Genomic DNA, 26,401 nt, shown 5'->3' on the forward strand with positions numbered 1-26,401 from the left:
TTGGTTTCTGTTGCTACTCTTTATGGCAGCTACATCCAAGGCCGCTCAGCCCTGGTCTCATACAGGGCTCAGTAACATCAGCTACAGAGACATACAGTAGACCCAGGATGCCATTTTGTCTATCAGTTTTGGTACAGATACTGTCCAGATACTGGTGGTGCAAATGCTGTTCCTTTCAGACTATGAAAGTCCCTGCATGACCATATATCACAGCACAACCCACAGGGCCTCCACAGAACCTCCTGCTGCCATCCCTGAAGCAAAGCCTTAGGGCAGCAGGGCTGCCTCTGTCCGTGGTGCTTAACCTGCCCTGGGGCCGCTCACCCTCTCCTCTGCTGCTTTTGGAAACGCCTCTTCATGCGTAGGGAAGCATTGGATAAAGGCATCCCTGCCCCTTGGAGCAGGAAGAAGGTGATGTGCAACATTTCCAGTCATTCCTGCATTCTCCAAAGAAAAACATGCTGCTGAAATCAGTTTGTTTCAGTAGTGGTTTATGGATTCTTGCTCTGAAACTGAGTATTGGTCACACACTGTCAGTGTCAGGCAACATTTGGTGTCTGCAAGAAGAGCTCTAATTCCAGCTTCTGTTGGTAGACTTACCCACAATTCAGTCTAGAATAGATGCTCCCTTATTTGGTTACAGACATCACAACTCTCAGGACTTGTGTGCCTTCACAGACAGCAAGATCGGTTGCTGATGTACCTCATCTAAAAGCTCAATATTTATGATGATCAGGCCCAGCTGGCCTTTTGGCTGCCATTCTATTTGAGTGGTAGGTTCCCTTTGGCCATCAGGTGCTGCTGCACCGAGGGAAAGAGAATCAGAAGAGCTCTGAGCAGTGCAGGTGAAGCTCAGCATTCCTGCAGATTAACTCTTCAAGGCATTTTTGTTATCATTTTCAGAGAACTTGTTTAAATGCTCTGTAAGATAAAACCGTGACCGATTAATCCAGTTTTTGACATAATTCCTATAAACTTCATTATCTTCAGCTAAATGACAGTAAACGGCAGTTCTGCCCAAATGTAAAGAAAGAGAACACGGTTAAAATTTGCTTCTGTCACCCATTCACTCATCTAGTCATAAGGGACTTTCCTTTGTTTTCAAGGGAGATATTATACTTCGTGAAGATCCCAAGCAAGCATACCTTGCAGAAACAGCAACAACGTCCTCGGTGAATGCTGTTAATTTCCTGCAGACCAGACAGGCAGCTATGAACAAACCTTGGCTAGAGATGTGAATCACCTTGACATGATTTTGAATCATTCACAAATCATTCACAAATGGAGAGCAAGTTCTTTTGTACTGACAAAGCTACAGCTGTTCCAAAGACTCTGCAACCAGATCTAGATCAGGACATACACAAAGGCCACCAACACTTTATTTCCACTTTTAAAGCATAAAACGCATCTAAAAGGTAGCTATTTTGTAATCATTACATACTACCAAATAATGGTGATGCTTAAACCCAGCTGCAGAAATACATACAATGACACAAAGTTTAAAAGTATAATAGTTTCAGATGCCAGCTAAAATGTTCATGACAGGATATGACATGAAGACAGAGTATTTTCAGATGCCTTACTCCGAGTTCTGTAAGCCAATCAACACACATTTACTTAAAATGTTAATGAACGTATGAGCCAAGGGAGCTGACGCTGCACTTCATGATCTCGGAGCACTGGTCAATGTTCTTCTTGATCCTGTAGAAGGTTTCCACATACTCAGAACGGCCAAGGAGTTCCACAAAATCTTCATCGTGAGTTATCACCAGGAGCTGAAAGTTTCGTTGTCGTGAGCGGCTTTTGATTATCCTGCAGAAATGTGTTAGTCAGTGCACACATACCTCATTCCAGTTTTAGTAGGTGAGCATTTCTTTTTACTCACGTTAAAAATTCCAACACATAAAAGCAACAAAACCCCCCAAATGACACAAGAAATATTTTTACTCTTCCAAGTAAAGAAAAGGGAATCTAACGTTACTGCTCTGCCCAAAGCTTAAAATACAATTTACTTCTTCTGATACTAAAATTTGAAGTGTCCAAACTTCACAAGAAACTTGTGAACTACTTACTCCACGAGGGCATGTGCAAGAGATTCTATATTTTCTCGATCGAGATTGGTAGTGGGTTCATCTAGTGCCAATATGCCACAATTGAGGCAGAACGTTTCTGCCAGAGCGAGACGGATAATGAGAGAAGCGAGTACCTAAGGAACCAAAAAAACTCAGTGTTCAGAGTGACTGTGCGTAACATCATACCAAGACACACCATGACTAAAGCTCACGTAACAACGTACTGACAGTTACCATAACTTTGTGAGATAATTAGTTATTGAAAAACTACATTAAAACTTGACGTTTGAATCAGAAGGTCCATTCCACAAAGTACTATTGGAAAACAGGAAAGAAATGAAATAATCAAAGTCCTGTAGATACTGGAATGAAGGATTCCAGCCCAAGGATGCTTCAGCTGCCATTAGCTCTCTTTCTTCCCTCTGCTGAAGCCTCATCCCCATAGCGCAAGGAAGGTGGAAGTCATCATCACTGAGTTTGAACTACTGACCTGACGACTCCTTACTAAAACTGATGATGGTACTATTTAGCAACTCACACGTTAGCTTGGTATCATCAGTCCTCACTGTGTTTTTATTAGCTCCCATGAATTAGTGAAAATCATAGAACGCTTGATGGAAACAGTGCTAGCAAAAATACTTTCCAAACATCACAACTGCTGTCATCACTGCTCACGATCAAAGAAAGATTCTCAGAACATCGGCTAAGACACCATGAACAAGTTTCACTCTCATTTACATAACATTTTAGCCTAACTGCTTGAGGAGAAGATGCACTTTTTGCCTACTGTTATGTTTTATAAGTTTTGGATTCCCTCTGACATTAGTATAGAATTTTCAAAACAAATACACTTCTACACACAGGTGAGACCTTGACAGTATTTTTCACATTCGAGCAACACCACCATCACATCTCTTCATGGAATAGCTTTTAAATGCTGTATGCATTATAAAATACTGTGCACTGTTTTTTCTACGACTGCTAATGCTATCTGGACGGAGAAAAGTAAGGAGAGGAGACATCTCAAGGCCTGGCTGCCAAAGAAACTCACACAGACACGTTACCTTTTGCCCAGCACTACATCTTCCTCGCATATCCAGCGCCGTATCTCCCTTTATCATCACCACTCTGTAATTGTAACTCCTTCTTTTATCAGATGCTGAAACATTTTCGTCTGCATCAGAACGAATTTCTATATATTCAATGTCTGAAAATGGAGACAGGTTTTCCATTATTAAAAAATCTTTAGAAATGCCATAACATTAAATGGCTAAATGACATTCAGTTGAGAGATATAGCACAGAGAAGCTATACAAATCTACTTGCAACTCCCATCAATACGTAATACTTTGAAGTGATCTTTGTTTTTAAAGTGAAGAAATAATGGCGAGAATTTGACAGCAGCTTCCCTGGCTCAGAGAAACCTCAACTTTGGAAGACAGAGAAAAAGGAAAATTACCTCCATTTATTAATTAACTAATATATATTAATATATATTAATATTAACTAATAATTAACTAAGAATTAACTAATGTGTAATAAAAAGGACACAACAGTGGTGACCAACAGACACAGCCTACTGAACGGAACCAACCATTTCCACACCCTGAATTTTCAATAGTTTGAAGAAACAGTTTTCCACACGCAGTGCTGAATATAAAACAGGTCCATAATGGACTATACTACGAATACACACCTTGCCCTCTGTAGGTACTTCGCCAAAGGTCACGGATTATTTTGTTAATTTCTTGCATCTTCATGCTATGAAATGTCATTATTGCTCTAAAAAAGAACATAAACCCACAAATTTTTAATACAAGCCACTGCGAACTGCTACGGACTACAGGAGAAGGGAAGAGCTCCCTTCCCATTCTCTTATTACTTTTACTAGGACTATACTAACAACTCATTCACTTTGAATGCAGAAACATACAGTTAATTACCTAAACGGATGTCATGACTAGAGCTACTTTTCTCTTCAGCAGCAAGAGTAGCATAGGATATAATTTATAATTTTTTATTTCCCTGACTAATATTATCAACAAGTCTTCAGACCAGCAATAGCTGATTCCTCAGGAAAGCCTTCAAAAAAGGACATGATGCTACTTTTCTAAGCCAGCTTTTTAAATGCAGTGCTCTTAATGAAAAAAAAAAATAAAAAAAATCTTGCTTTCTTGATGCAAACAGTTTCTTTCCAAAAAAAAGAGGTTTGCATTCAAAAGTAATTCTGAAATTGACGCGTACTTTTCCCACTTCCCCTCTTACAGGAATCACTTCTACCTGTTCTGAGGAATACTGAAGTTGCGACTCTAAGAGGATTAGTTAAGTCTGAAGAAAGAAAAAGCACGTCCCACTATTTGCTTGATTAAATCCAAGAATGCATTCTTCATCAGCATCTATCAAAAGCCTCTAAGCATTAAATCAATAAAGATCAATAGATAGCACAGAAGAACACTCAAAAGTCATTTTTTCCCAGCTACATATTCAGCTTTCAGTCTCTGGCCATTAGAGTTAGCATTTTGTCTCACTGATTTTTCAGACGATTACCAATAAGTGATGCTTATCTATTTTTCTTGAAATTACAAGTCTGCTTTCCTGTTTTGCCTTAAATAGAAACAATAGATCATTTGATACCATACAAAAAGAGTCTGAATTCTAAAAGGGAAATTCTTGGATTGCATTTCCATTTAAGATGAAAGGAAGGAATTATAAATGCTCTGAACAACTTACATCTTTACAGAACCAATTTTGGATTGGCTTACATTCAAATACTAAATACATTTAGTTTATCATTAACACTGATTAAAACAGAGCTCTCCTGTACCCCACTGTTCAACAGCCTTCGAGACCTGTCTTTCTGAACTACAATCTCCATGACTGCATTTAGTTGATCCTCCAACTGTAACAGAGAACTCTGTGTTCCAAAGCTTTATTCTGCATGGCCAGAAGATGCTCTGCCTTGTATATCAAACTGCTGCTTGGAACTTTCACAGTCATTTCCTTTCCCCCTTCTCTATGCTACACAAGGCTTAAGAAACCTTTATCAACCCTTCTCAGTCACTTCTTTTCAACATGGAAACTTTATATTTTTCAGAGGGCTGTATACTTCACTTTCTATTTGTTTACATTGTTAGAGATGCTATTTTTGGTTGGTCGGTCCAAAAGCATGAAACAAACTTCCAGGGGAAGCAGGAACAATCACAGAGTTTACTATACTTTCCATCCAAGGCAAGGTGCATTTCTTTTCATCTTTGCTTTCTCTGATATAAGTACAAAAACACCCACACTGGAAAACGGTAAAAAAACAAAACCAAACCTCACCTCTGTACTGCAATATTCTATAATGCAAACACAATTGTTTATCAGTGAAGAAGATCGTGGGGAACAAGAAATCCACGTGGCAGATCTTATTTATGGTATGGTATGGCCAGAATCAGCAGTGCTGGGAGACACATTTAGAAAAGCTTCCTAAAAACGCCTTCAAGTGGGAAAACGCAACCAGAAAGGAATAGGGACAGAGGAACAGCCTGAAAATTCCTGGCTTTTTCATCAGTTCTCATATTAAAAATGAAGGTGAATGCGTTTATTGCCTAGAAATCCTCTAACCACCAGAAGCAGCAGAGCAAAAGATTATTTCATGCCGGGATTTCAGCACAGAAGGCACAAATGGGTCATGTGTTGAGTTCACTTCCCTACTCTCTTCTCAACTTGAATTGCTCTACTGTAAATATGAGTCCTAACATGTAAAAGCAGTAGTCAGAAAGGGTCCAACAGAGAACTGAGAATAAAACGATAATGATCACTGAACTTACCTAAATCTACATTAAACTCCAGTTAACATCACCAGTGCACTTTTGAACACTACATACATTATGGAGTTCCCAGATTCTACCAATCCTGTGCAGTCTGTAGCACATTTTCATTCATTTACTTTGCTTTCAGAAATCAGTTTTCTTCAGAAGGCAAAACAAACAAAAACAACAACAAAAAAAAGGAAGGCTACAGCGACTGGTTATTTAGGATAAATACAAAAACAGTGGAAGTAACACATCAGTGTACAACGTGCTATCTTCACACAGCAGGGCGTCTGAAACTAGACGATCATTATGGTCCTGTTCAACCCAGGCCATTCTGTGACTCTATGATTAAACATATTGATTTATTAATAGAAATAATTATGCACCTCAAAGAATTACAACCATTTATTTTCTAAAAGTTCTCCTAGGCAGTTTGATATTGCAATCTGCTTTTGCATCAAGGCTATCAGTGGTAATGAAAACTACACTAAATATAAGAACTAACTGCACACAACAACACTTACTTATCCAGGGCCTTGTAATAGATGTCCAAATCTTTGTTCATCAGCTCCGTTGTTCTCATAACAATCATCATCTCCCTGTGTTTTTCCTCTGCATCCTTGAACTGTGACTCTCGAAGCTCCTTTTTAAACCGAATGATCTCTTCCTCAAATCCACGCTGTCGGCCCAATGCAACGTGATGGTTTCTTTTCAGTGCTTCTATTTTCTCCTCTAAATTTTTCTGTTCACTGCCAAATCATGATTGATCAACAAGTGTTACATACAAACCATCTCATGATATTTCAGTCATGGTTCTAGTTTGTAGCTTCTTTTAGACAGCAGCTCATTCTTTTGTACACGTCAAGTTTGTAACAGTTAAAATTACAGTATTAATGCTACCAGAACTAAGGCACAATTAAAATAAAAACATACTTAAGTTTGCTAAAGACATATTTCAGTCACTATTCTGAATGGGAAAAGCAAATCCAAACGGCTACAACTGACTTAACTGCAGGAATTCCATGAGGATACTGATAAAAAAAAATACAATGAACAGTTGGGTGTCCTGCCAAAGCTAAACAAGTAATTTGCACATAAGGAGCTGTATGGGGATGATTCCTTTTCAAAAATGTTTATTGTCTGAATATTAAGCTGCTATTAAGCTACAGAAATAAATACAGACTTTCCTGCTGAGATCTATCCAAGTAGATTGAAAATGAACTATTCTCATTCTCATGATGCTTTCTGAAAGTGGACTAACCAGGGGAAACTGTTAAAACTAATGGCTTAGATTGGAACAGGTTGTGTGTGTATTTGTAGACTGAAGAACTGTGTAATTTCACTAAGTCATCTATGTTGTCATGAGGATCACACGCAAGCATGAGTCTGAAGGAGGAAGCAGTCCACGTGAACAGGGAGAAAGGTACATGCTAACAACACAGGAAGCACTGAAACAATGAATACTGCATTCAATATTCAATGAATTCTTACACAAAACGTGCTGCTCTGTTCTGAAGATGCTTACTTTTTCAACTGTGGGACTTTCATTTCTCCCATCTCCTTTACAAGTTGTTTTATATTGTCTTCTACTTCTTTTAACTCTTCATTCCGCTTCCTCAAAGTAAGATTATCCTCCAGCCATCTCTCCTGGATCTGTTTCCACAGAAAATAAGAAGCCCTATGAAGTTACTGTATATCAATTCTCAGTTACAAAGTATGAGGCCTGCACAACTCAACAACACACTTGGACCATGCAACAACTGACAGCACTGAAAACTATCACAGTATGAACTTATTTTGTACTAGAAATAGGACATGTGGAAATCAGCATGTTTCACAATATTTATCATCACAGATGAACCTAAGAGTGACCCTGTGTGTGAATATTAATCAATGATACAAGTGGGAAAATCATGTAGTCCCCTAACTCAATAGTACAGGTAAGATGTGAGATGGAGTGGGGGATGCCTCATTCCTATACAGAACACAAACAGAGTTGGAAACACATACAACAAGAATTTAAAGCACATGACAAAATCTGGAGTGACAAACAACTCCTGGCACCTGCAATGAGAAACATCTTGCAGCAGCCTTCTTCTAGAAGGCAGGTATTTCCCACACAAAGCTGCTTTTGAAAACGCCGGCTATTATCACAATGGATTTAACTCTTGTATACACACAAAAATGATGGAGATTTTTGTGTGTATACAAATCACAAGTCTTGTTTGTTTGCTTTTTTAAGCCTAGTGCCCCACACAGCAGCCACTCTGACCAACAGATCAGTAAGTACCTCAGGAGGAGACAAACTGTGCACCAGCAGACTGAAATCACTTCAACTACGCAAAGTATACTTCACTATAAAACTGCACTTACCTTCTGAGTGTCAATATCCTGTCGAATAATTTCCATCTCTTTACTAATCTTTTCCTTCTGCTTCTCGCAGGCAACTAACTGGGAATTGACCTCATCAAGTTCACACTCCTTTTGCTAAAGAAACAAAAAAGAGGTGTATTATTTACAAACAAAAATGCTTTTAAAAGCAGATTTTTATTGATTGACTGCTTTTTAGGTTACCTTCTTATATTCTTCCTTTCCTTGTTGAATGTAGTTTTCAATTTCTTTCATGTACTTATTTATATCTTTAACTTTCTCTGTTATGCCATTCATCTGCAAGGAAAACACTTCAAATGAATTGCAGACTCACATCCAGGCACTGGTATGGCTTACATCACAGATAACGGGCTTATACTACTTGCAAGATACAATTCCTTATCCTAATTCCCTTTAATTTACCAACAAAGTACTCTGACTTTTGAAGCCCAGATGCTCCTTATTACTGCTTTCCATAATAAATGGTAAAGACTCATTTGTGCTTAGACAAGAGGAACACTTGCCCTGACAAAGACAGGTTTGCCTCTTACCAAGTACAGCTCACAGCCATTCTTGATCTACTCATCTGTGGCACTAAAAGCCCTCAACATTGCCCATCAAATGCCCCCAGAAGCCTTTCAATATGAACACCAAAGATTACACTACAACTCGTTATGCTCCTTTTCTTCCCTTAAAGTTCCACAAAAGAAAAGCATTAGCTATAAGCCAACTTGTTATCAAGGCTTCCACCCACGCCCCAACACCAGTGCGTAATCCCGTCCCCCAGCCACGTCAAATGCAAACAAACCTTCTCTTGTATTTCTTTATTACTTGCAGTCCTTTTATTAATGAGATCCTCCTTGTCTTGCTGCAGTTTTTCTAAAGTTGCATCCAGAGGAAATACCTGCTCTTTCGCTTCCTGAAAAGCAGTTAAGGAAAGTCCTTTTTATTTTCACATTCTGTCAACAGCCAGCAACGACCCAACAAGGGTTTCTCATTATGTCCTACCTTGATCTCTCTGTATAAGGACTGAACCTCAGTGGTTAATTCCACTGTCTGTTCCTCCAGTTGCTGACGACGCTGCACACTGCTGGAAATCTGAAGTTTCTCTGCTCTGAGTTCATTCACTGTACTCTTCAGCTCCTGAATTTGATTTTGCTGGTCCTGCTTCATTTTCTGGTTTAACTCAATTTTACTAGTAACTGCAGATAAAACCACACACACAGTGAAATGGTTGATACATTATTAACAACATTTTATGCCCTCCTTATATAAGAAACCCATCTCCAAATTAAGTTATTACGCCTCCCCCAAAAATAATAAACAAACAAAAACTATTAGAATATGGTTATCTCAGACCATAAAATAAGCAAACTAAAATTTATACATTGACAGGAAGTCAGAATATTGTTTTTAAAATAAAAACAAAACATCAGACTTGTGTGACCTACCTGTATCCCACAAGTGTTTTTTCTCTTGTTTCTCTTGGCTTACTTGCAGAACAGTTCTATTTAAATCAACCCCTAACAACTTAGCCTCCTGCTGAGCAATTTTTCTTTCAACGTCCCTAATATCAGTCTGAAAGTAAGACAAAAAGTGCTGCTGTTACTATATTAGTGTTTGACAACAGGTTTTTCTTTCTTTTCTTTAATCTTTGGCCACAGAAACAGCCTGGGAGTTTGAGGCATGTACGACTCAAAGCACCTTCAAATGTAACTCCTTTGCTGGAGCAACATCACATCATTAGCACAAGGTTATGTTAGTCCACAGGCTGCTGGAAGCTGGCATTCCTACTGGTGAGAGGAAATTAGTCAGTATGGACAGACATCTGATGCACACAAACTGCCTCAAAGGAGTTACACACACAATCTGTCTCTGCAAGAAGAGAACTGTTTATTTTTACATCATCTCTGCCAACACAACAAGTGGATTGACGTGATGGGTCAACAACTGGACAATGGTTGGTCTAGAAGATCATAATGGTCTTTTCCAACCCTAATGCTTCTATGATTCTATGATTAGTAATAAGGTCTGCCACATTATGCTGCCTTATAAACTATTCTTATGTGTTAATCACCTCAAATTCTTTGTGGTATTGTTGGATAACTACTTAAATACCTGGCAGCAAACAAGTGTCATTTTACAAACTGACAGAAATTACAGACACGTACCTGGTACCTTTCCATGAGAGTTATGTCCTGTAAACAGGCATTGGCACCTTCCTTTTCAGACAGAACTGTTTGCAAAAGTGTTTCCTGTTCTTCTATCTCACCCTTCAGGCGTGCAAAATCCCTGTTCACAGTCTGCAGCCTGTTCCTCAAGTCCGGTATGTCCCTTTCTTGGAGTTCCACTACAGTTTGCCTTAAATATAAAACAAATCCAGCAGTTCAAGATATTTAAGACCACGAAATCTACTATAAGAATTTAGCCCAAATAGTATCCCCTAAGGCAGGAGAGATTTAAAAACAAAACCAAACAAACAAATCAATCTCTTCTGGCTTTTAATTTAAGTACAGCAAGTGCAAAAAAAGGGCCTAAAATCCACTGTACAGGAGTGCCCTCTTGTGAAGGAAAGTTCTACTCACTAAATTCTTCAATCTATTCAAAATAATGGTCTGCAAATACCTCGAAATCAGTCTCTTACCCACTGGCAAGAAACCCACTTCTACTGTGGTGTGAAAACTTCAGAAACAACAACAACCATTTTAAATTGTAATGGCAAAAAACAAGGAGGTCAACTGCTCCTGCATAGTGTAAACGATTGGTAGAAAAGGAATTTATACAACCACTTTTTCTGCCTCACTCACATGAGAAACACCAAAGGATCAGAAACACCAAAATTATAAGGTAGTTTAATATTGGAGTCCAGGTGAGCAGAGAAGAAATGCTGGAAAAACATTTATCTCTTAAGTGAAATATCTAACCCTAAAATAAAGAGTCCCAGATGTCATCATAATTTTCAGTGATCAAAAAACAAGAACTCCAAAGAAAACGGCTTGCAACAACACCATTCGCTAAGGACTTTACCTAATTGGTTTAAGACCCATCATCTCATCACGTTTTTTCTCCCTTTTTTTAAGTTCAGACTCTGTTGACTTCAGTTTGTCTGGGGCGAGGCGCAGCTTTGACTGCAGATCACTGATCACATCTTGCAGTTCAGCATCTGTTTGAAAAACTCTTTGGCAAACTGGACAACACGGCTGGTTCTCCGACCGGTTCTCCTCTGTCAGCTGCGTAATGAACTGTGAATAAACTGCAGTGGCTCCAGCAAGCACAGCTGGTTTAAAAAGAAATAGAACAGAAGATGTTGAATATACAGTATATAATAGGTTCAAATTGTGTACATATTTACCACAAATGAAATAAAATTATAACATATAGATCACTGAGATAGGAAACTAAAATGGCCCTAAGCAACCTGGGCTGTCCCTGCTTTCAGCACTTTGCCCTAAATCACCACTTCCGAAGTTCTCTCTGACATGAATTACTCTATTAAACCTCAGCCATCCCTCAAGAATTATCAGTGAAAGTAAGTACTCCAATTCTTCTTTCTGGAATTGCTTTCTCCCAGAGAGCGGGTAGGCCTTAAAGATCTAACCTATGCCACACTGCTAGCCCCGTGCTTCTCCTCACACCTGGCAGATTCAAGTGCTTAAACATTTCCTTAGTTTTGCTAAGGTCATCATTTACATGCATACTATGTCACAGCAGATAATTAACTCACTCACTATATGTGAACAAACTGGGAGAGTTAAAACAACTGATCTTGATTAAATCCGAAAAGAAGAACCAGTAAAGATATGGAAATGATGTTAAAGGTAGTTAAAAGATTCAGTAATAACTTCCCTTAAGTCTGTTTCTATGCTGATTTTTGTCCTGCGAACATAAAACCTCCTCAGCTACTGTCCCAGTATCTCTGGCTTATATTTAAAATGAGCAAAAATGCAGAGCTACCGACAAATTTACCTCGCTGCTTTGAACTTTTTTCAATCTCATCCTGCAGTTTGTTCAGGTTACTGTCAAAATCTTGGCTTCCACAAACATCAAAAAGCTTTGCTTCAAAGCTGGACAACTGCTCTTCTTTTTTCCTTAGTTCAGCACTGATGTAATTTTTCTGCTGCTCTGCTGATGCCAGCTGTTTGCTAAAACATCAATGCAGACTCTTAGATTACAGAAATACACCCTTACATTCATGTTCCATACTTCTGAATTCTAGACTGTTCTTATACTTCAAATCTTGCCTCTTCGGCTCTGTGGAAATTTAATGTCTATCACTGCACAGTGTGCTGATGTCTCCTTCTGTCAAATTCTTTTATATAATCAAATGAAACCAGGAATATGCAATCACACTCGGATCACTATGGTTATTAACCATTCTGCAGCTCATAAGAAAGCCAGAGGGCCATGATTTTATTCCCCAGAACACATTCATTCACATAGAATAGCATTAAAGGTGTATTAGAATATTGTGTAATCTAATTTTAGTGCTGCCTTTGACACACTTCTAACGTCATGTCTTGATTTTATTAACCAACACAAACCATACTGGCTTCACATTATATACATTTTGCAGGCTGCTTTCTTTCACTTGGAGGACATCTCTATAAATAATCATGAATTAAAGTAACAAGTACGTTAATCATATTAAGCTTCCCAACACTGAAATTCCTAATTGCATAAATACTTCTGGAGACATAATCAATTAAACTAATACCTACTTTAGCAGGGCGTATCTGTTCCTTGTCTCGTTAATCTCAGTGCTTTTGCCATGAAGCCAGTCTTCAAGTTGTTTTTTGTTTGGGAAATATCCCAGCAGTAGGGTCAGTTCTTCAGAATGTCTCGATTTTACTTTCCTAATCTGCTCCTCTTTGTCTGCCTTGAGAAATAAGGCATTTTACATTAATGTTTTCCTATGTTCAGCTTTATGCCACTCAAGTATTCAGAAAGAAAATGGTTTCCATGAAGTCACACAGAAGCTTTATACACAACATGATAAATATCTGAAAAAGACACACATACCCTGGAGGAACTGCATTAAAGTCATGCCATTTCCCTTTCTTATGAAACAATAGAAAAATTACTTTGTCTTTCTTCAGCATCTCCATTTGGGTAATAGTTGTGGTGTGTAGATTCAGCTGCTCCATCTCCTGATCCAACCTCCGAAGAACTTTGTCCAGGTTGATTTTTTCCTTCTGCAGAGTTTGCACTTCCTTTTCCAGAGTTTCTACATTGCTGTTCCTCTCAGCTTTCTCCAGCTCATGCTCCTAAATAACAAAACAAAAGCCCAGAAGAACTATATAATCACAGCAGAAAATAAGATTCTAACTGAAAAGAAGCAGAGGAAAGTTCTTCAAACCTGCCCAGCAGCAATAACATTTGCTGTACAGGATCAATACCAGGTTTGCAAAAAACATGTGCAAAATGATAAAGGTTGTGATGCTTCCATAGGAAACGTACAGCAATGTAGGAAATTACAGTGTTTCACAGAATGCAATGCTTATAACCAACCAGTCTCTTTCATAAGCAAGTTATCTGGAAAAATGGCACCTAACAGCACTTGTTTTTCTGGCCAGTAATTTAAGACCATGAAAATCTTCTGCTACCTACATAATCCAATGATACCACAGCCATGCCTATTACAATATTAACAACTCACTGAGCACAAGGAATATACTCTAAGCAGGCATTTTCATTTCAAACTTGTATAAGGGTTTCAAGCACAATAACTTACCGTCTTTATGATCTCCTGATCCAACTCCACTATTCTGTCTGAAGAGCCCTCCAACTGACGCAGTTCATACTTTGCATTCTTCAGTTCAGCCTCCCTCTTACTTTGAATGTCTGATTTCAGGTCAATGGTTCTCTCTAATCCAGTTTTCCTATCTCTTATTTCATCAATCTGTTTTTGCTTCATTGCCTCTTTCTGTGTGAATTCTCTCTGTAAGTGAGCAGTAATACACTCAATATTCATATATTCAACACAGCCTTCAAACTGCTTCTTCACACTAGTTTGCAAATCTTCACAGTTACAATGCAAGACAGGGACACATTCAGATACTGAAGCACTTTCCCCCTTTCCCCCAGCACCATAAAGACACATACGGGCTAATAACACACTGACAACTAATATGGAACAATAACACAACCCCAAAATGACAAAATCCTTACCATTAACTGATTTGCAGCTTCTATATCACTCTTCTGCCTCTCTTTCAATAACTCATGAAAGACGGCAATCTGTCTGTCGTTAAAAGGTGCTTGCTCAAAGCCATCTAATTCCAGCTGTGCTGACAAAGCATGAATTAAGGAATCCCTCACTTTGATGTGCTCTTGGTGCCGATCTGCTTGCAGCTGTAGACGACCTTCATGAGAAAGGGAAACTTACTGTGAATGAAGCGCTCTGACTGCCCCCACAGTAAGAACATTACAGATTCAGCTTCCACATGCTTCTTGGTTGGAATAGATGTACAAAGTCGTAACTGGCTAGCAGTCATTTTCATAACTTAGAGCATGTACAAGCTCAGACAGCAAAAACAAATGTGATGAAAATCAAACTGACTGTTTTATACCACCAGAAATCATCTGCTTTGAGTACTTCGATAAAAGATGGTCCATTTAAGAAGAAGCGTACTGCATGCTGTAATGATAACTCAAAACAAGTGCACATTAAAAATCCCAGAGGAAGCAGATGCTGAGGTGCGGTTGCCTGTGAGATTCCCAGAGCACACTGACCCAGCCCTAACACACACTTCCAGGGTTTGGTTCCATCCAAATACCTTCAATTCTTATCAAATCTATTTCACATCTTAATGACATAAAGGATAAATACACATTTATAGACCAGTGTACCTCGTTCAATAAGTAGTTCTGACTTCTCACTGTTAAATCTCTGGCATTCTTTAGAGGCTCTATCTAATTCCCGCTTACAGTCTGATAACCTCTTCTCCTTTTCCTTCACTGTTCTCTGGTGGTTCTGGTATCTATCCCTGAGCTGTTCATCTGTTCCTTGAAAAACCTGTTCTCCAAACAAAAAATAAAGTTAGCTTCTAAACATGACTTTATAAAGAACACTATGATGTTCAAGAAGGCACAACAGAGGTTTTAGATTAACAGAATCCAAGAATTATCAAGCGAGCAACTTGGGCTATGGAAATGTTCTTAACCAGCATCTGATGCGTAATTAGTTCATTTGGTAGCAAAAGGCAAACTGATTTTTCTGTGGAAAGCATGGCAGCATGGAATCTAAAGGCAACCTTTTGCATTTTCTGTTGCAGATCTTGATTATCCTTTTCCATCTGCCTCCTCCTGCTTTCCAGGGCTTTCACATCATTGTCCAGCATCATCACTTTCATGAGACTCTTCTCAACTGTTGCCAGAGAAGTCTGCAAAGGAAAGAAGGGTGCAAGTAAGAGATTTATGAATCTCACAATCAAATGTTCTATGCAATACAGTACACTAAAGCGTAAAACCTTCAGTTTTATGAAATAACTCTGAAACAAAAATACCCCAATTCCCATTTACTTTTAGTTATAGTTCACAATAGTTTTATGGGAAACAGCTAAATATTTAATGGAGATATTTTAAATGAAGACACAAAAAACCCACCCCAATGCTGCTACAACAATTTCACAGGCTGCTCTCATGCCTCCGATGGCTGCATACAGATTAGAGCAGCATCTGAGGTTTGTTGCTTAATTCTGCTGCAGACTACTGGGTTAGATAAGAACATAAACATGTGAGGTCTTCATCAGGACATCCCCCTGGCTTTGACATCTTGCTGTGTTCTATTTTACTTCTGTGTTGTTTTATACTAAAATCTTAATGCAAATAACACACAAACCACCTTTAAAGGTTCAAGCTGACTCTCAATAGACTTTATATTCTCCTTAGAAGCAGACAGCTGAGCTTCTCTGTTGGCAAGATTGTCCCGGATTTCCTGGGCTTTTTCTTTATTCTGTTTTAGGTATTTCAGTTCTGCCTGACATTCTTTTACTTTCGCGCCTTGTTTCAGCCGTACTTGACGGAGAGTTTCCAGGGCTTTAATATACCTTAAAAAAATAAGGATTAAAAAAACAATCACACAACTGTCAGGTCCCATCAGCAATGCAGCCATCACCACCAATGGATGGGACATCTCAGTAAAGAGAAAAAACCTTGTTGCTGAGAAGATCTCATCAAATTTTTGCTTCAGAGCCTTCCCTTCGCTTAACGGCCAGTTGGATTCTTCTTGGTGGCAGAAAATGACGTTGTTAAGCACCGACTTGGAAACACCGAGGGCACTGATCATCTCTCGATCAATTTCTGCACACTTGGAACTGAGACTCACCTTCTCGCCATGCCTACATAGCACAGAAAGAGAAGCCGTAGTTATTAGTTATTAAGATAAAATCAAACATCAACAGTACAAGCACTTTCCATTGCACTGGTTACAAATCTTACTAGGAGTAACGATTATTAAAGGATGCAATTACCATTTAAATCATTGGCACTTTGCAGTAAACGTTTTAAGTCAAGAGTACTACACGATGAAAAGCTCTGCAGAACCACCAGAGGGAGCAAAACCCACTTTGAATAAAGGCAAGTCAATACACCTCTTAAATAGTGGAGACTGGAGTTAAACACGGGCTGACCATGTCCTGAAACTGAAAGTGGTGCTAAAGGAAGTAAAGCTTATGTCCTCCTTGCAATGCCACTTTCAATCTATATTATTAGTAATACGAAACTCAAATAAATACAAGTCAATAGATGCGGGCAGTTCTTAAAACAATGGCTTTCAAATGTGAGATTTTGAATCAATTAATAGATTATGTGTTGGAACTGCAGACCTTTCATCTCAGAGCACAGGCAGCAACTTCAGAGAACACACTGTTAAGTTTTCTCATTTTATACACAAAAATACACAGCTCTGAAACTGAATTTCACACTGAAGTGAGTGAAAATCTTACTTTGTTCTGGTAATGACCCCTTCAAGTGTTTTAAATTCTGTTTTCTTGCTTTTCTGGGTACAAACCATGGATCGTTGGACAGCTACGAGCTCTCCATTAACATCTCGGAACTGTAATCGAATCTGAGCTCTCACATCTGTTTCGTTGGCAACCTTTGGCAGAAACAAGAGGGTGATTAAGGGAAACTCTTCTCAACATCCAAATGAGTTTCAAGCCCTGCCAGCTTCTGGAAACCCCTATTTCTGTTATGGTCAGCTCACGTCTACTAAATCCTTGAGTACCGCCATAAATTGAGTGCAGCTGGGGATGTTACTGTGGATTATGCATACACTAAATCAACTGAATCTCATCACTGTGGCTGTTACCTTTGGATCATGAACAAACGAATTTCCTTTGGTACCAGGAGGGAAATCTCCGGTGGAGATGTATTTAAGGCACTCAATGATGGTCTGAGAAAACAGAAAGCAGCACATAATTAGGACGACAGCTTAGAATTCCAATCTTAATGATTAATCAGTCTCCTAAGGGAAGCAGCCGGCAGGGCTGAGCCCAGGGCTGGCAGCAGAGCTCTCACCGTTTTCCCTGCGCCGTTGGGTCCCACCAGGATGGTCAGGGGGTTAAAGAAGGTGATGATCTGTTTGTCTTTGTCCTCCACACCGAAACTCCTCACTCCCAGGATGCTCATTTTCTCAATCTTTGCCATTTCAGCTGAACCTCCCCCTTCTAAATCAGGAATACAAATGTCACAAAGCCTCGGCAAAATGTGAGTGTAACCCTAAAGGAGGACGACACGAGCATGTAAACATGGCTGGAATAACCATCCCAATGTTCTTTCCCAACCCCAATGACCACAACGTAGCATTAAACACACGGTGAGTTTCACCACAGCGCAGGGCACACAGAGAGGGTCCCTGGAAGCCTCACAGCTCCTCAGCCCCGTTATATATTTGCTGTTTATTATACTTTTCTATTGTCTGTTCCCTCAGATCCTCACACCCCGCCCCGTCCCCGCTCTGTGTGAGCGGTGTTACAGCGCGATGAGCCGCGGCCGTGAAGGGGCATTTCCTGCAGAAAGCCCGCGGTGCAGCGCTGGGCAGCGGGACTTCCCCACAGCACGGCGGGGGTGGACATGTTCCAGGGACACCGGCCCCTCCTCACCGCCGGGCCCGCATCGCCCCCATCCCGAGCCCACACCGCCGTCACCTCCGCTCCCCGCCGCGCCGCAAACACCCCGCGCCGCCCCGGCAGCCACCGCGGCCTACCTCGCTCCGCCCCGCCCGTGTCTCACAGCGCCCCCTGGCGGCCAGGCGGAGAGCGGCGCTCCCCGCGGCTCCTCTCCGCCCCCATCCCCTTCCACGTGCCTCCTTCCCGCTGCCCGCAGCCCTTTGACTTCCCCTTGGCTCCTCTTCCCTTTGTCCCCTCTGCTCCCTCCAGAGCCCCGGGGGCCTCCTGGTGGCAGCCCGCTATTGTATCCCCTGGTGAAAAAGCCACTAAAAACTGAAAACAGTTCTGAAATAATCCCTTTTTAGGGTTTTTATAGCATTCCCAGCCTTCAGCCGTGTCCCAGTGCATCCCAGTGCAGCCACACAAAATGGCACCTCAATCCAGTACCAACCATCCCTGTGCTGGATCCATCTATAGCATCACTGAGGTCTGAATCTCTCATTGCTGTAATTAAGAGCCAAAGGATGGTACCTATGTGTGCAGCGGTCCAGCTCAGTGCTTTAAGCTTAGGACAGACAATAGAAAACCACATTTCCAGCGCTGGGTTTGATTATCGCTCCCTGCCCATTACGCAGCGTTGAATCAAAAGCAGCAGAAGATAAAGAACAAAAGGGTGGCACAGCATCACCAGCTCTGAGGCCACTTGGACCCTGCGGCCGTGCCCAACCTATCAGTAACCGTGCGTGATAAAGAGTATTTCCAGTGCTGAGCACTCGGGGCTGTGGGTGAGCGGTGGTTCACCATGACGCCGGGTGATGCATCCCTCTCACAGCGACCATGAGAGCCAGGAAATGGTTTACAAGTCTGAGGTGTGGTACAAGCCGGTAATTCACCGTGCTTCATGGGAAATCTAGATTAACAACTGCAAAAATCCCACCCCGACCCCTTTGTGCAGGAAAAGGATGAAGTGTGGTTATCTGTTTCGCTGTAGGATTACTCCATGTAGGTTTATTATTCCTTCAAGTCTCTATACAAATACTGTGTTTTTGATGTTTCTGAAGCTGGTGTTTTATCTGGGTTCAAAGTGCATGCAGACAAATGGTGCTGGATGATACCAGGACCCTCTGGCACAGGGCAGCAATTGCAAGGCGTCAACCATGTGATGACACATTGGCTTTCTCTTCCTGGATTCGTGATGGTGGTGATCAATGCACACACCATTCTGATTCACGGAACACGAAACCCAGGCAGATGTCTTCTTATGAAGTAGAAAAGTTGTAATTGTAGGGATGTAAAACTTTTTTCCACACTTTACACCTGTAGTTGGAAATAGAAGCTGTCTCTAAAGAGACTGTGTCACTGCCATTACCAATCCTGCTTTAGATCTGCTCAGAATGCCCTGCAAAGCTCTCATGCAGACTGAGCTGTCTTGCACAAAGATGAGATTTGTTGAGCTATGTGGAATTAAATTGCAGCTTCTTTACACCGAGTGAAAGAAACCTGCTGCTGTTCCGTGGAGAGCTCAATGGCAGCTGAGCAAAAGTGGCTCCAGGTGACTGGCACAATGTACAGCCTGGAAAGAAACCCAAAGACAAACTCTTTTTCTTAGTTTAATTACAATTAGAAAACAGGATTGATCTTCGCATGCATCCAATGGGAGACTGCAAAATAAAGTAGCTGGAGATTCATGCAGTTATCTGCCACTAAGCAGACCCATTTTGTTTGCCTTGGGTCACAGTGTTAAGCTTCTTCTTCCTAATTTCTTTCTTAAGAAAAAAGAGAAAAAATGGAGTCAGAAGATGCCCACAGCTGGGGTATGCGTTGTGAAGTGGTTGGTTGTATGATGTAGGGCTGGTTCTCAAAAACATTAGTTACAAAACTGGTACAAAGCATTGTGGCAGACACTGCACTGCAAGAGCTGCTGTTTCAAATGCTGTTCATTCACTGGGATGAGGAAGTAAAAGTTCAAATCACTTTTAAACATGTGATCGATTTCTTACTTGGGAAATGAAGTAGGGAAAGGGAAGGCAACCACTTCCCTGCAATACAAAAAGCTCCAGCTACTCCTGGTTAGCCTCTCAACCACTATCTGGGTATTTTTCTGTGTACCCATGAAAATATGAACTCTTCATGTTGTTAATTGTCTGACATTGATCACCTTGGGATAGTTTTTAAAGCTGTTAATAATGATCACATGCACAACGTGCATAAAAATAATCCGATGGAGCATCACAAGGATAATACAAGGTATCTAGATGTGTCTGTAGGCACAGTCAGTGCCACAGGGCACAGGTTTGACCAGAAGTGACTCAGCCACAGACATTTTGTGTCTGCAGAGGGGTTGGAAAGGAATATGAGAACTTGGAGGAAGGTTTGGGGGCTGTAGAAAGATTTGAAGTAATTGTGGGTGAGTAAAAACTCTCTCTCGGTGCTCAAGTTGATTTTTTCTAGGGTCCCTTAATACTAGGGAAACAAAGCAGCAAATCTTGCTTTGGTCAAGTTCAAGGCTAGATAAAGGATGCCAACTTTGGGAACAGCCCTTTGTACTCAATCCCAACATCATCTGCATTTAAAATGAACAGCAAATTAAAGATGAGGAAGTTAGCCTGGGCCTTATCGTGAGCTGGCAGCTAGAAGGTGGTTTTGTGGCTAGCAATTCAGACTTCATCTAAGGTAGCAATCTGGTGATTGATAATCCTGCTATTCATGGCTGTGAAAAAGGTTTGTAAGTGTGAAATGACCACTACAGATCTTGAGACATGAAGAGGTCAGTGTTCACTGTTGTGTTACTGGCACAACAAGCCCAAGGAATATTGCCAAAGCCAACAGCAGAAGTCACACCTGTGAGGATACAGGAGAGCATCTACTCCTTAGCAGGTATCTGGCCAAGGACCTGTTCCAAAACAGCAAGGGATTATAAGGGAAGCAATGAAAACCAATGTTATCTTCTGCCTGATTGTACCATTAACTTGTTGGGCATTAACAGGGCACACACAGGCATACTGATGATATCTCTGTGCTCAGCTGGAAAATGGAACCTTGCATGTGGATCTTAGGTGCTTTTTGCTTCAGTTAATTGAATTGCATCTTACTGGGAGGCTCTTATCCTATGTTGCCTTCATACATTTTTTCCACTCCACTCCCACGTACCCTCTGTAATGTCACTACTCTTTCTTCACATTCTTCCACAAGACTCACTGATACCGTGATACAAACTGCAATGATGATGATGGACTGAAGACTGCTGTGTATCTTGTCCCTCTGCAGGTTGTACCTACGTGCTGTGACCCTTCAGGCTGTGATCAATTTGGAGCAAACCTTTGCAGTATTTCAGAGCCATCTGGAACACTGTTGTTGATCCTGTTATCCAGATGCTGGTGACAGCCAGTGAGGATTAGATAATTGCCAATATAGCAACCCAACAAGCATGAATTTTTCTTAGACAAACCAAAATGTAGACCCTAATAGAACATGTTATAGTAGACATGCTAACGTTTTTAATAGAACTCTGAATAAGGAGATAAGACCCATTTGAGAGGACTGTACTTATCTTACAGTCGTAGAATCATAGAATCACCAAGGTTGGAAAAGACCTAAAAGATCATCCAGTTCAACCGCTCACCTATTACTAATAGCTTCCACTAAACCATGTCCCTCAACACAACATCCAGTCTTTCCTTGAACACCCCCAGGGTCAGTGACTCCACCACCTCCCTGGGCATCTTGTTGAATTTTGGGACAAAAGTGTGTATTTTAAGATCAAAAATTATGTACAAAGTTTAAATAATTGGAGTGGTATTTTCGATAAGACAAATAGATTTGTTCACCAAACCAGGTACCAATAAATTCCTTGACATTCACAAGGTCTCCTTTGGCTGTGACCCCAGGCAGGTGGTGATGGAAAACCAGATGATTCTTCTCACGTTTTCAGTGATTAGCTTGATTTTGTTGGAAAGTTGTAACCTTTTTGTGACTGATTCTTACCTTCTCACAAACACTTCCCAGCCACCTGGAACTGGTGTTTGGCCGTTTATTCACACATCGAGTTTTTCCACTACCGTTGCAGGACGTCTCAAATTCAAGCAAGGTTTTTACTTGATGCCAAGCCTGCTAATTGCTACCCTTATTTCTACCAAGCTTCTACTATTTATCTGCTGATAGTTAAACCCATGCTTTCCCCACCTATTCACCACATGCTAAGTTCTGCAGAACATCAAGGGGGATGGAGGAAGTCTAAAATCAAATTTGTTGTTTTAGGGTCTGTGTATGTCTGTATGCTTTCGTTTTTTACTCAGCCTAGAACTGCAGTTTATTTTAGACAACCCTATTGAACAGAGGTGGTCGTGTTGCTGGGTGGAATGTAAGAACTACCAAGGTTTCTGGATCTCCATCTATCTGATGACAGGATGCAAAAAGAAGAATAGAACCACATAAATGTATGTGTTATACAAGGAATACTCCCATTTCCTGTGATGAGCTTTTGATATAGTGTAAGAAAATGGCATCTCTTATCTACAAAGGTATTTTCCCCTTCTTGATGTCAGAGGGAAGGAAACCCCCAACCTGTCCCCACGGAGGCATCCCACATGCCTACAATAATTTTCACAGTGCTCTTGTGCCTTTTCTTATACAAGAAAATTTTCCTTTCAATTTAGTATTCAAGGTGTTCTTGGGTATATATAGACAGTGTATGGCATTAAAAGGGCTTAAATCAAACGTAGCTTTCCTGGAAGCAAAAATGCTGCTTTTCTACTTTTTCTTCTTGAGTTGCTGCTTCTCTGTCTCTATGGGCAGTGCAATAGAGGAATTTCAAGAGAACTTCAAGAAAGTAGTGGAGCTGGCAAACAAGGAGGTTGGTCATTCTCTTTTCCTCTTTATTTTCTAGTTTTCTTGATGGGGGTATGAAATCGCACAGGTCTAGTAGCAGCTCCAGCCTGCATCTCCTGTGCTTTATTTACTAAACGTGAGATTCTGAAGGAGCCCCATGTCAGCCTCCCCTCAGAAGCTGGCATTTGTGTCTCCAAAGGAAGTTCAGAAATAGAAAACCTGATGGAGGAGATAGGTAGATAGAGATGATGAGCGGTACGGCAGTCTCTTAGAAATACCTTCTGACACTGTTCTCTTTCTCTCCCTCTTTTTTTCAACTTTAGCTTTTTGTCCAAGTACCTGCGGGGAGATTTCAGGTAAGACTTCTAACAGTTCTCTTGTATTGCTGCTAAGCATTTGGAAAATGGGGATGGTTTGTAGCTGATCTGGAGAAACAGAGCTCTGTGAAAGACCCAGCGTCTCAAAAGTGGAATATTTGTACCAGTGGTGTTTTCATGAACATGTACAAAAAGTTATACAAACGAGTAACAGATTTTGAGGCCTGAGCCTTTGAACTTTAGTCATAGTCCTGATGAAGTTAATCTCGTGAGCCCTGTGGACGAACTGAGCACCACAGTTGTTCTCAACACTGATGTCTGATCTCAGAGTGGGACCTGCTGTCACCTGAGGCAGGGAGCTCCACTCACACCGACATGCTGCCATGTTCTTACCTCTGGGCAGGTAGAGGAGCAGGGCACTGCAAAGCACAGCAGAGTTCATCTCTGAAGGATGCAGTATACAGGCACGAGTTGTCTCCCATAAACCTCCATGCTGATCGGTGGCTTCAGCCCATGGCCTGCAGGTCTCTCAGGCTCTGTAAATGACAAGAGCCTCATGAAGGGTAACCAAGAGCAGGTGGTCTGCTGCTGGGAGGCCTTAATTTCAGAGAAAAATAGGTTGTTTGCAATTTAAAAAAAGGATGAAGAGCAGCACCTGATAGACAGATGGGTGCCAGCTTCTGTCCTGCACAGAGAATGCAGCTCTGAGAGGCAATTATCAGATCTTATCTCCTCAGGCCACTCGCTCTGATCTCGCTAAAATAACAACCCCAACACCCTCTATTCCTGTTTACCACTCTTGTTGCTATGTTGGTTTGCATTTCCTTTATAGTGATCTGTTTTGATTGCTTGTTTCTTATTCTAGCTTCTTTACCTTCCAATCAGAAAATATAGGAGAGCATCCCCTTCCTACTCATAGAGAAACAGAGCAGGAAACTGATATTTCTGTTTCCCAACAGTTTGTTATTGAATTTAGTGAGATGAACTTTAACTTCTTTGACATACTGTAATTTTGCTGCTGTTTGATTATTTCTTTAGTGCAGCTGTGTTGGCAGTCACCTGAATAAAACTATGGCACAGCTGAATACCAGCAGCTACTTGGAGAATGACCAGATGAGAGGGCGTATTTATCAGATGGGGAGAAACGCACACCACATAATAGCAGCTTTCCAAAGAGAACATGCAGTAAGTTCCTTGAGTACTATTGATGTTGATTACATGGGTAACAATTAGAAATAACTGTGACAGGATTGCTCGTTTGTTTTCAAACCATGTGAGATTAACCACCTCTGAACATCTTGGTCCAATAATATTGATGGCAAAATGTTGGCATTATCTGTGTAATACTCTTAATTTTGCACTGTTGAGTATTACAGCTGCCATTCAGCAATGGTCATGTAAAACTAAATGCATGAAGGCTGTGGGTTGGGATGCAATATACAGCTTTCCAAAGAACACATCTGTAAATCCTGGGCTCATCAGTGGCCCGAAGGTAAATGAGAAGGGGCCCTAAGCCTCAGCTCAGTGAGCAAAGTAACTCAGGAAGAAGTTGTCCTGGTTTTTGCATGTTTTCTATCAGCTCATTCATTGTGTCTCTCTTCTTCTCATTGAACACTGCCTGAACAACAAGTGACAGTCACCACCACTGTGCTCTTTTCATCCACCTCCTCCTCAACCTCATTATCACTATTACCTGTTACCCCATTATTCTAGGAACCTGAGGGAAATCGGCCTTGTAAAACAAAAGAGAAGCTCCTGCAGAGTGCCCTGGAGCACTACAAGAGGTTTTTCCAGCGGCTGCATGAGAGCTGCCAGGTGCCAACACTACAGTGAGGGCTGGCACAGTGCGGCACAGCAGCTCCACAAGGAGGCAGCGTGATGGGAGCATGGATGTTCTACATAAGGATTGACAGATATTTATCAGTTCTCACTGTGGCTATTAACGTATTTATTTAATTCTAATTTATAGAGAGCTTTTATATTTTGTACAGAGTCCAAATGTTCAGAGTTATAATGAATAAAGTAAGAACTTAAATCAATTCTACTGTGTTTGTATGGGTGATAATAACTGAAATAAAACCCTTGATTAAACTGTGTAAGTGAAATTACTTTTCCTAAATAAAAACTACATTTTTCTGGATTCTGAAGCTGTTGTGTGAAAAGAACAGAGAGATGGGCAGAAAACTCTCCTCCCAGCTTCTCCTCATTGATGAGGGTTTGGGATGGTTGAGATTAGATTCTACATGATGCCCAATGCAGCACTGTAAGCCTGGTCGCATTTAACAGAATAACTGCCATGATTATGGGTTCACAGTCAGCACACAACCCTGTTCATCTAGTCATGTTCAGATGGGATCTCAGCTATTAGTGAATAGTGTCATTTACTAAAGCAGCAGAATGCAGATCCTTTAGGCTTGCAGGTGATGAATGCGCTATCTACAAAGTATGTGAGGTTAACCGGGATGATGAACAATACGCCCAACTGCAGTTGTGTTGAATCATGGAACAGCTCCAGAGATTTCTAAGTTTCCTGAGAATTTGGGATAACTGAGGGTGTGACTCTTACCCAATAGGTGACCCCGTGGGGGCGGTGAGCAGCTCAGCCCATTGACCAATACTGGAACACAGCAGTGTCCTCCCACCTTGTCTGCAGTGTTATCTTCTCCCTTCAGCCATTGTATTCCATTTTCTTAGGTTCATGCAGAGCTCCAGCAACCCTACTCAAACAGTAGTTTTGTTTTGTTAAGTTTATATAAATAAACTTATTTATATAAGTTTATTTATTTATATAATATATATATATAATAAATTTATATTTATTTATATTAATAAAAAAAGGTATTATAGTATAGTTATAGTATAGAAGCATTCATTGGTTCCCAAATAAATGTAATGGGTTTCTGCATGTG

The 26,401-nt window shown here is 40.7% G+C and overlaps 1 protein-coding gene and 1 long non-coding RNA gene across 5 annotated transcripts; both read right to left on the reverse strand.

Moving 5' to 3' along the window:
- Positions 1-1,349: 1,349 nt before the first annotated feature.
- On the reverse strand, positions 1,350-18,476 carry RAD50 (RAD50 double strand break repair protein). 4 transcript variants are annotated; one of them, XM_085519152.1, is made up of 26 exons: positions 18,447-18,476; positions 17,759-17,959; positions 17,550-17,633; positions 17,185-17,336; positions 16,393-16,578; positions 16,083-16,287; positions 15,493-15,621; positions 15,089-15,254; positions 14,408-14,601; positions 13,971-14,177; positions 13,321-13,503; positions 12,958-13,115; positions 12,206-12,381; positions 11,267-11,516; positions 10,411-10,600; positions 9,691-9,817; positions 9,248-9,441; positions 9,048-9,158; positions 8,444-8,536; positions 8,243-8,356; positions 7,395-7,522; positions 6,394-6,618; positions 3,769-3,854; positions 3,137-3,279; positions 2,073-2,206; positions 1,350-1,812 (listed from the first exon to the last, which is right to left on the reverse strand). In XM_085519152.1, exons 2-26 carry the CDS (start codon positions 17,885-17,887, stop codon positions 1,626-1,628), a joined length of 3,951 nt encoding a protein of 1,316 aa, XP_085375278.1. In that variant the 5' UTR covers positions 17,888-17,959; positions 18,447-18,476; the 3' UTR covers positions 1,350-1,625. The 4 variants fall into 4 exon arrangements, with proteins under 4 accessions (XP_085375278.1, XP_085375279.1, XP_015731082.1 ...); XM_085519153.1 differs by lacking the exon at positions 18,447-18,476 and adding an exon at positions 18,388-18,444 and having other exon boundaries at positions 17,759-17,907; XM_015875596.2 differs by lacking the exon at positions 18,447-18,476 and adding an exon at positions 18,388-18,444.
- Positions 18,477-19,945: 1,469 nt separating this feature from the next.
- On the reverse strand, positions 19,946-26,198 carry LOC146757904 (uncharacterized). The gene is made up of 2 exons (XR_014935403.1): positions 26,059-26,198; positions 19,946-24,028 (listed from the first exon to the last, which is right to left on the reverse strand). It is a non-coding gene; the product is annotated as an uncharacterized LOC146757904 (long non-coding RNA).
- Between the last annotated feature and the right edge of the window lie 203 nt (positions 26,199-26,401).

The sequence above is a fragment of the Coturnix japonica genome, chromosome 18 (assembly GCF_054131305.1).
Source record: "Coturnix japonica strain WE chromosome 18, WE-NBRP24, whole genome shotgun sequence".
Classification (NCBI taxonomy): Eukaryota; Metazoa; Chordata; class Aves; order Galliformes; family Phasianidae; genus Coturnix; species Coturnix japonica.

Bases quoted from the DNA above. Each gene is read 5' to 3' on its own strand.
- RAD50 (XM_085519152.1), bottom strand. From the start codon at position 17,887: ATGGCAAAGATTGAGAAAATGAGCATCCTGGGAGTGAGGAGTTTCGGT. The intron at 17,634-17,758 runs GTGAGAGCTCTG...CTGTTTTCTCAG, and splicing joins CCAACGGCGCAGGGAAAACG to ACCATCATTGAGTGCCTTAA. The intron at 17,337-17,549 runs GTAACAGCCACA...TTTCTGCCAAAG, and splicing joins CGTTTGTTCATGATCCAAAG to GTTGCCAACGAAACAGATGT.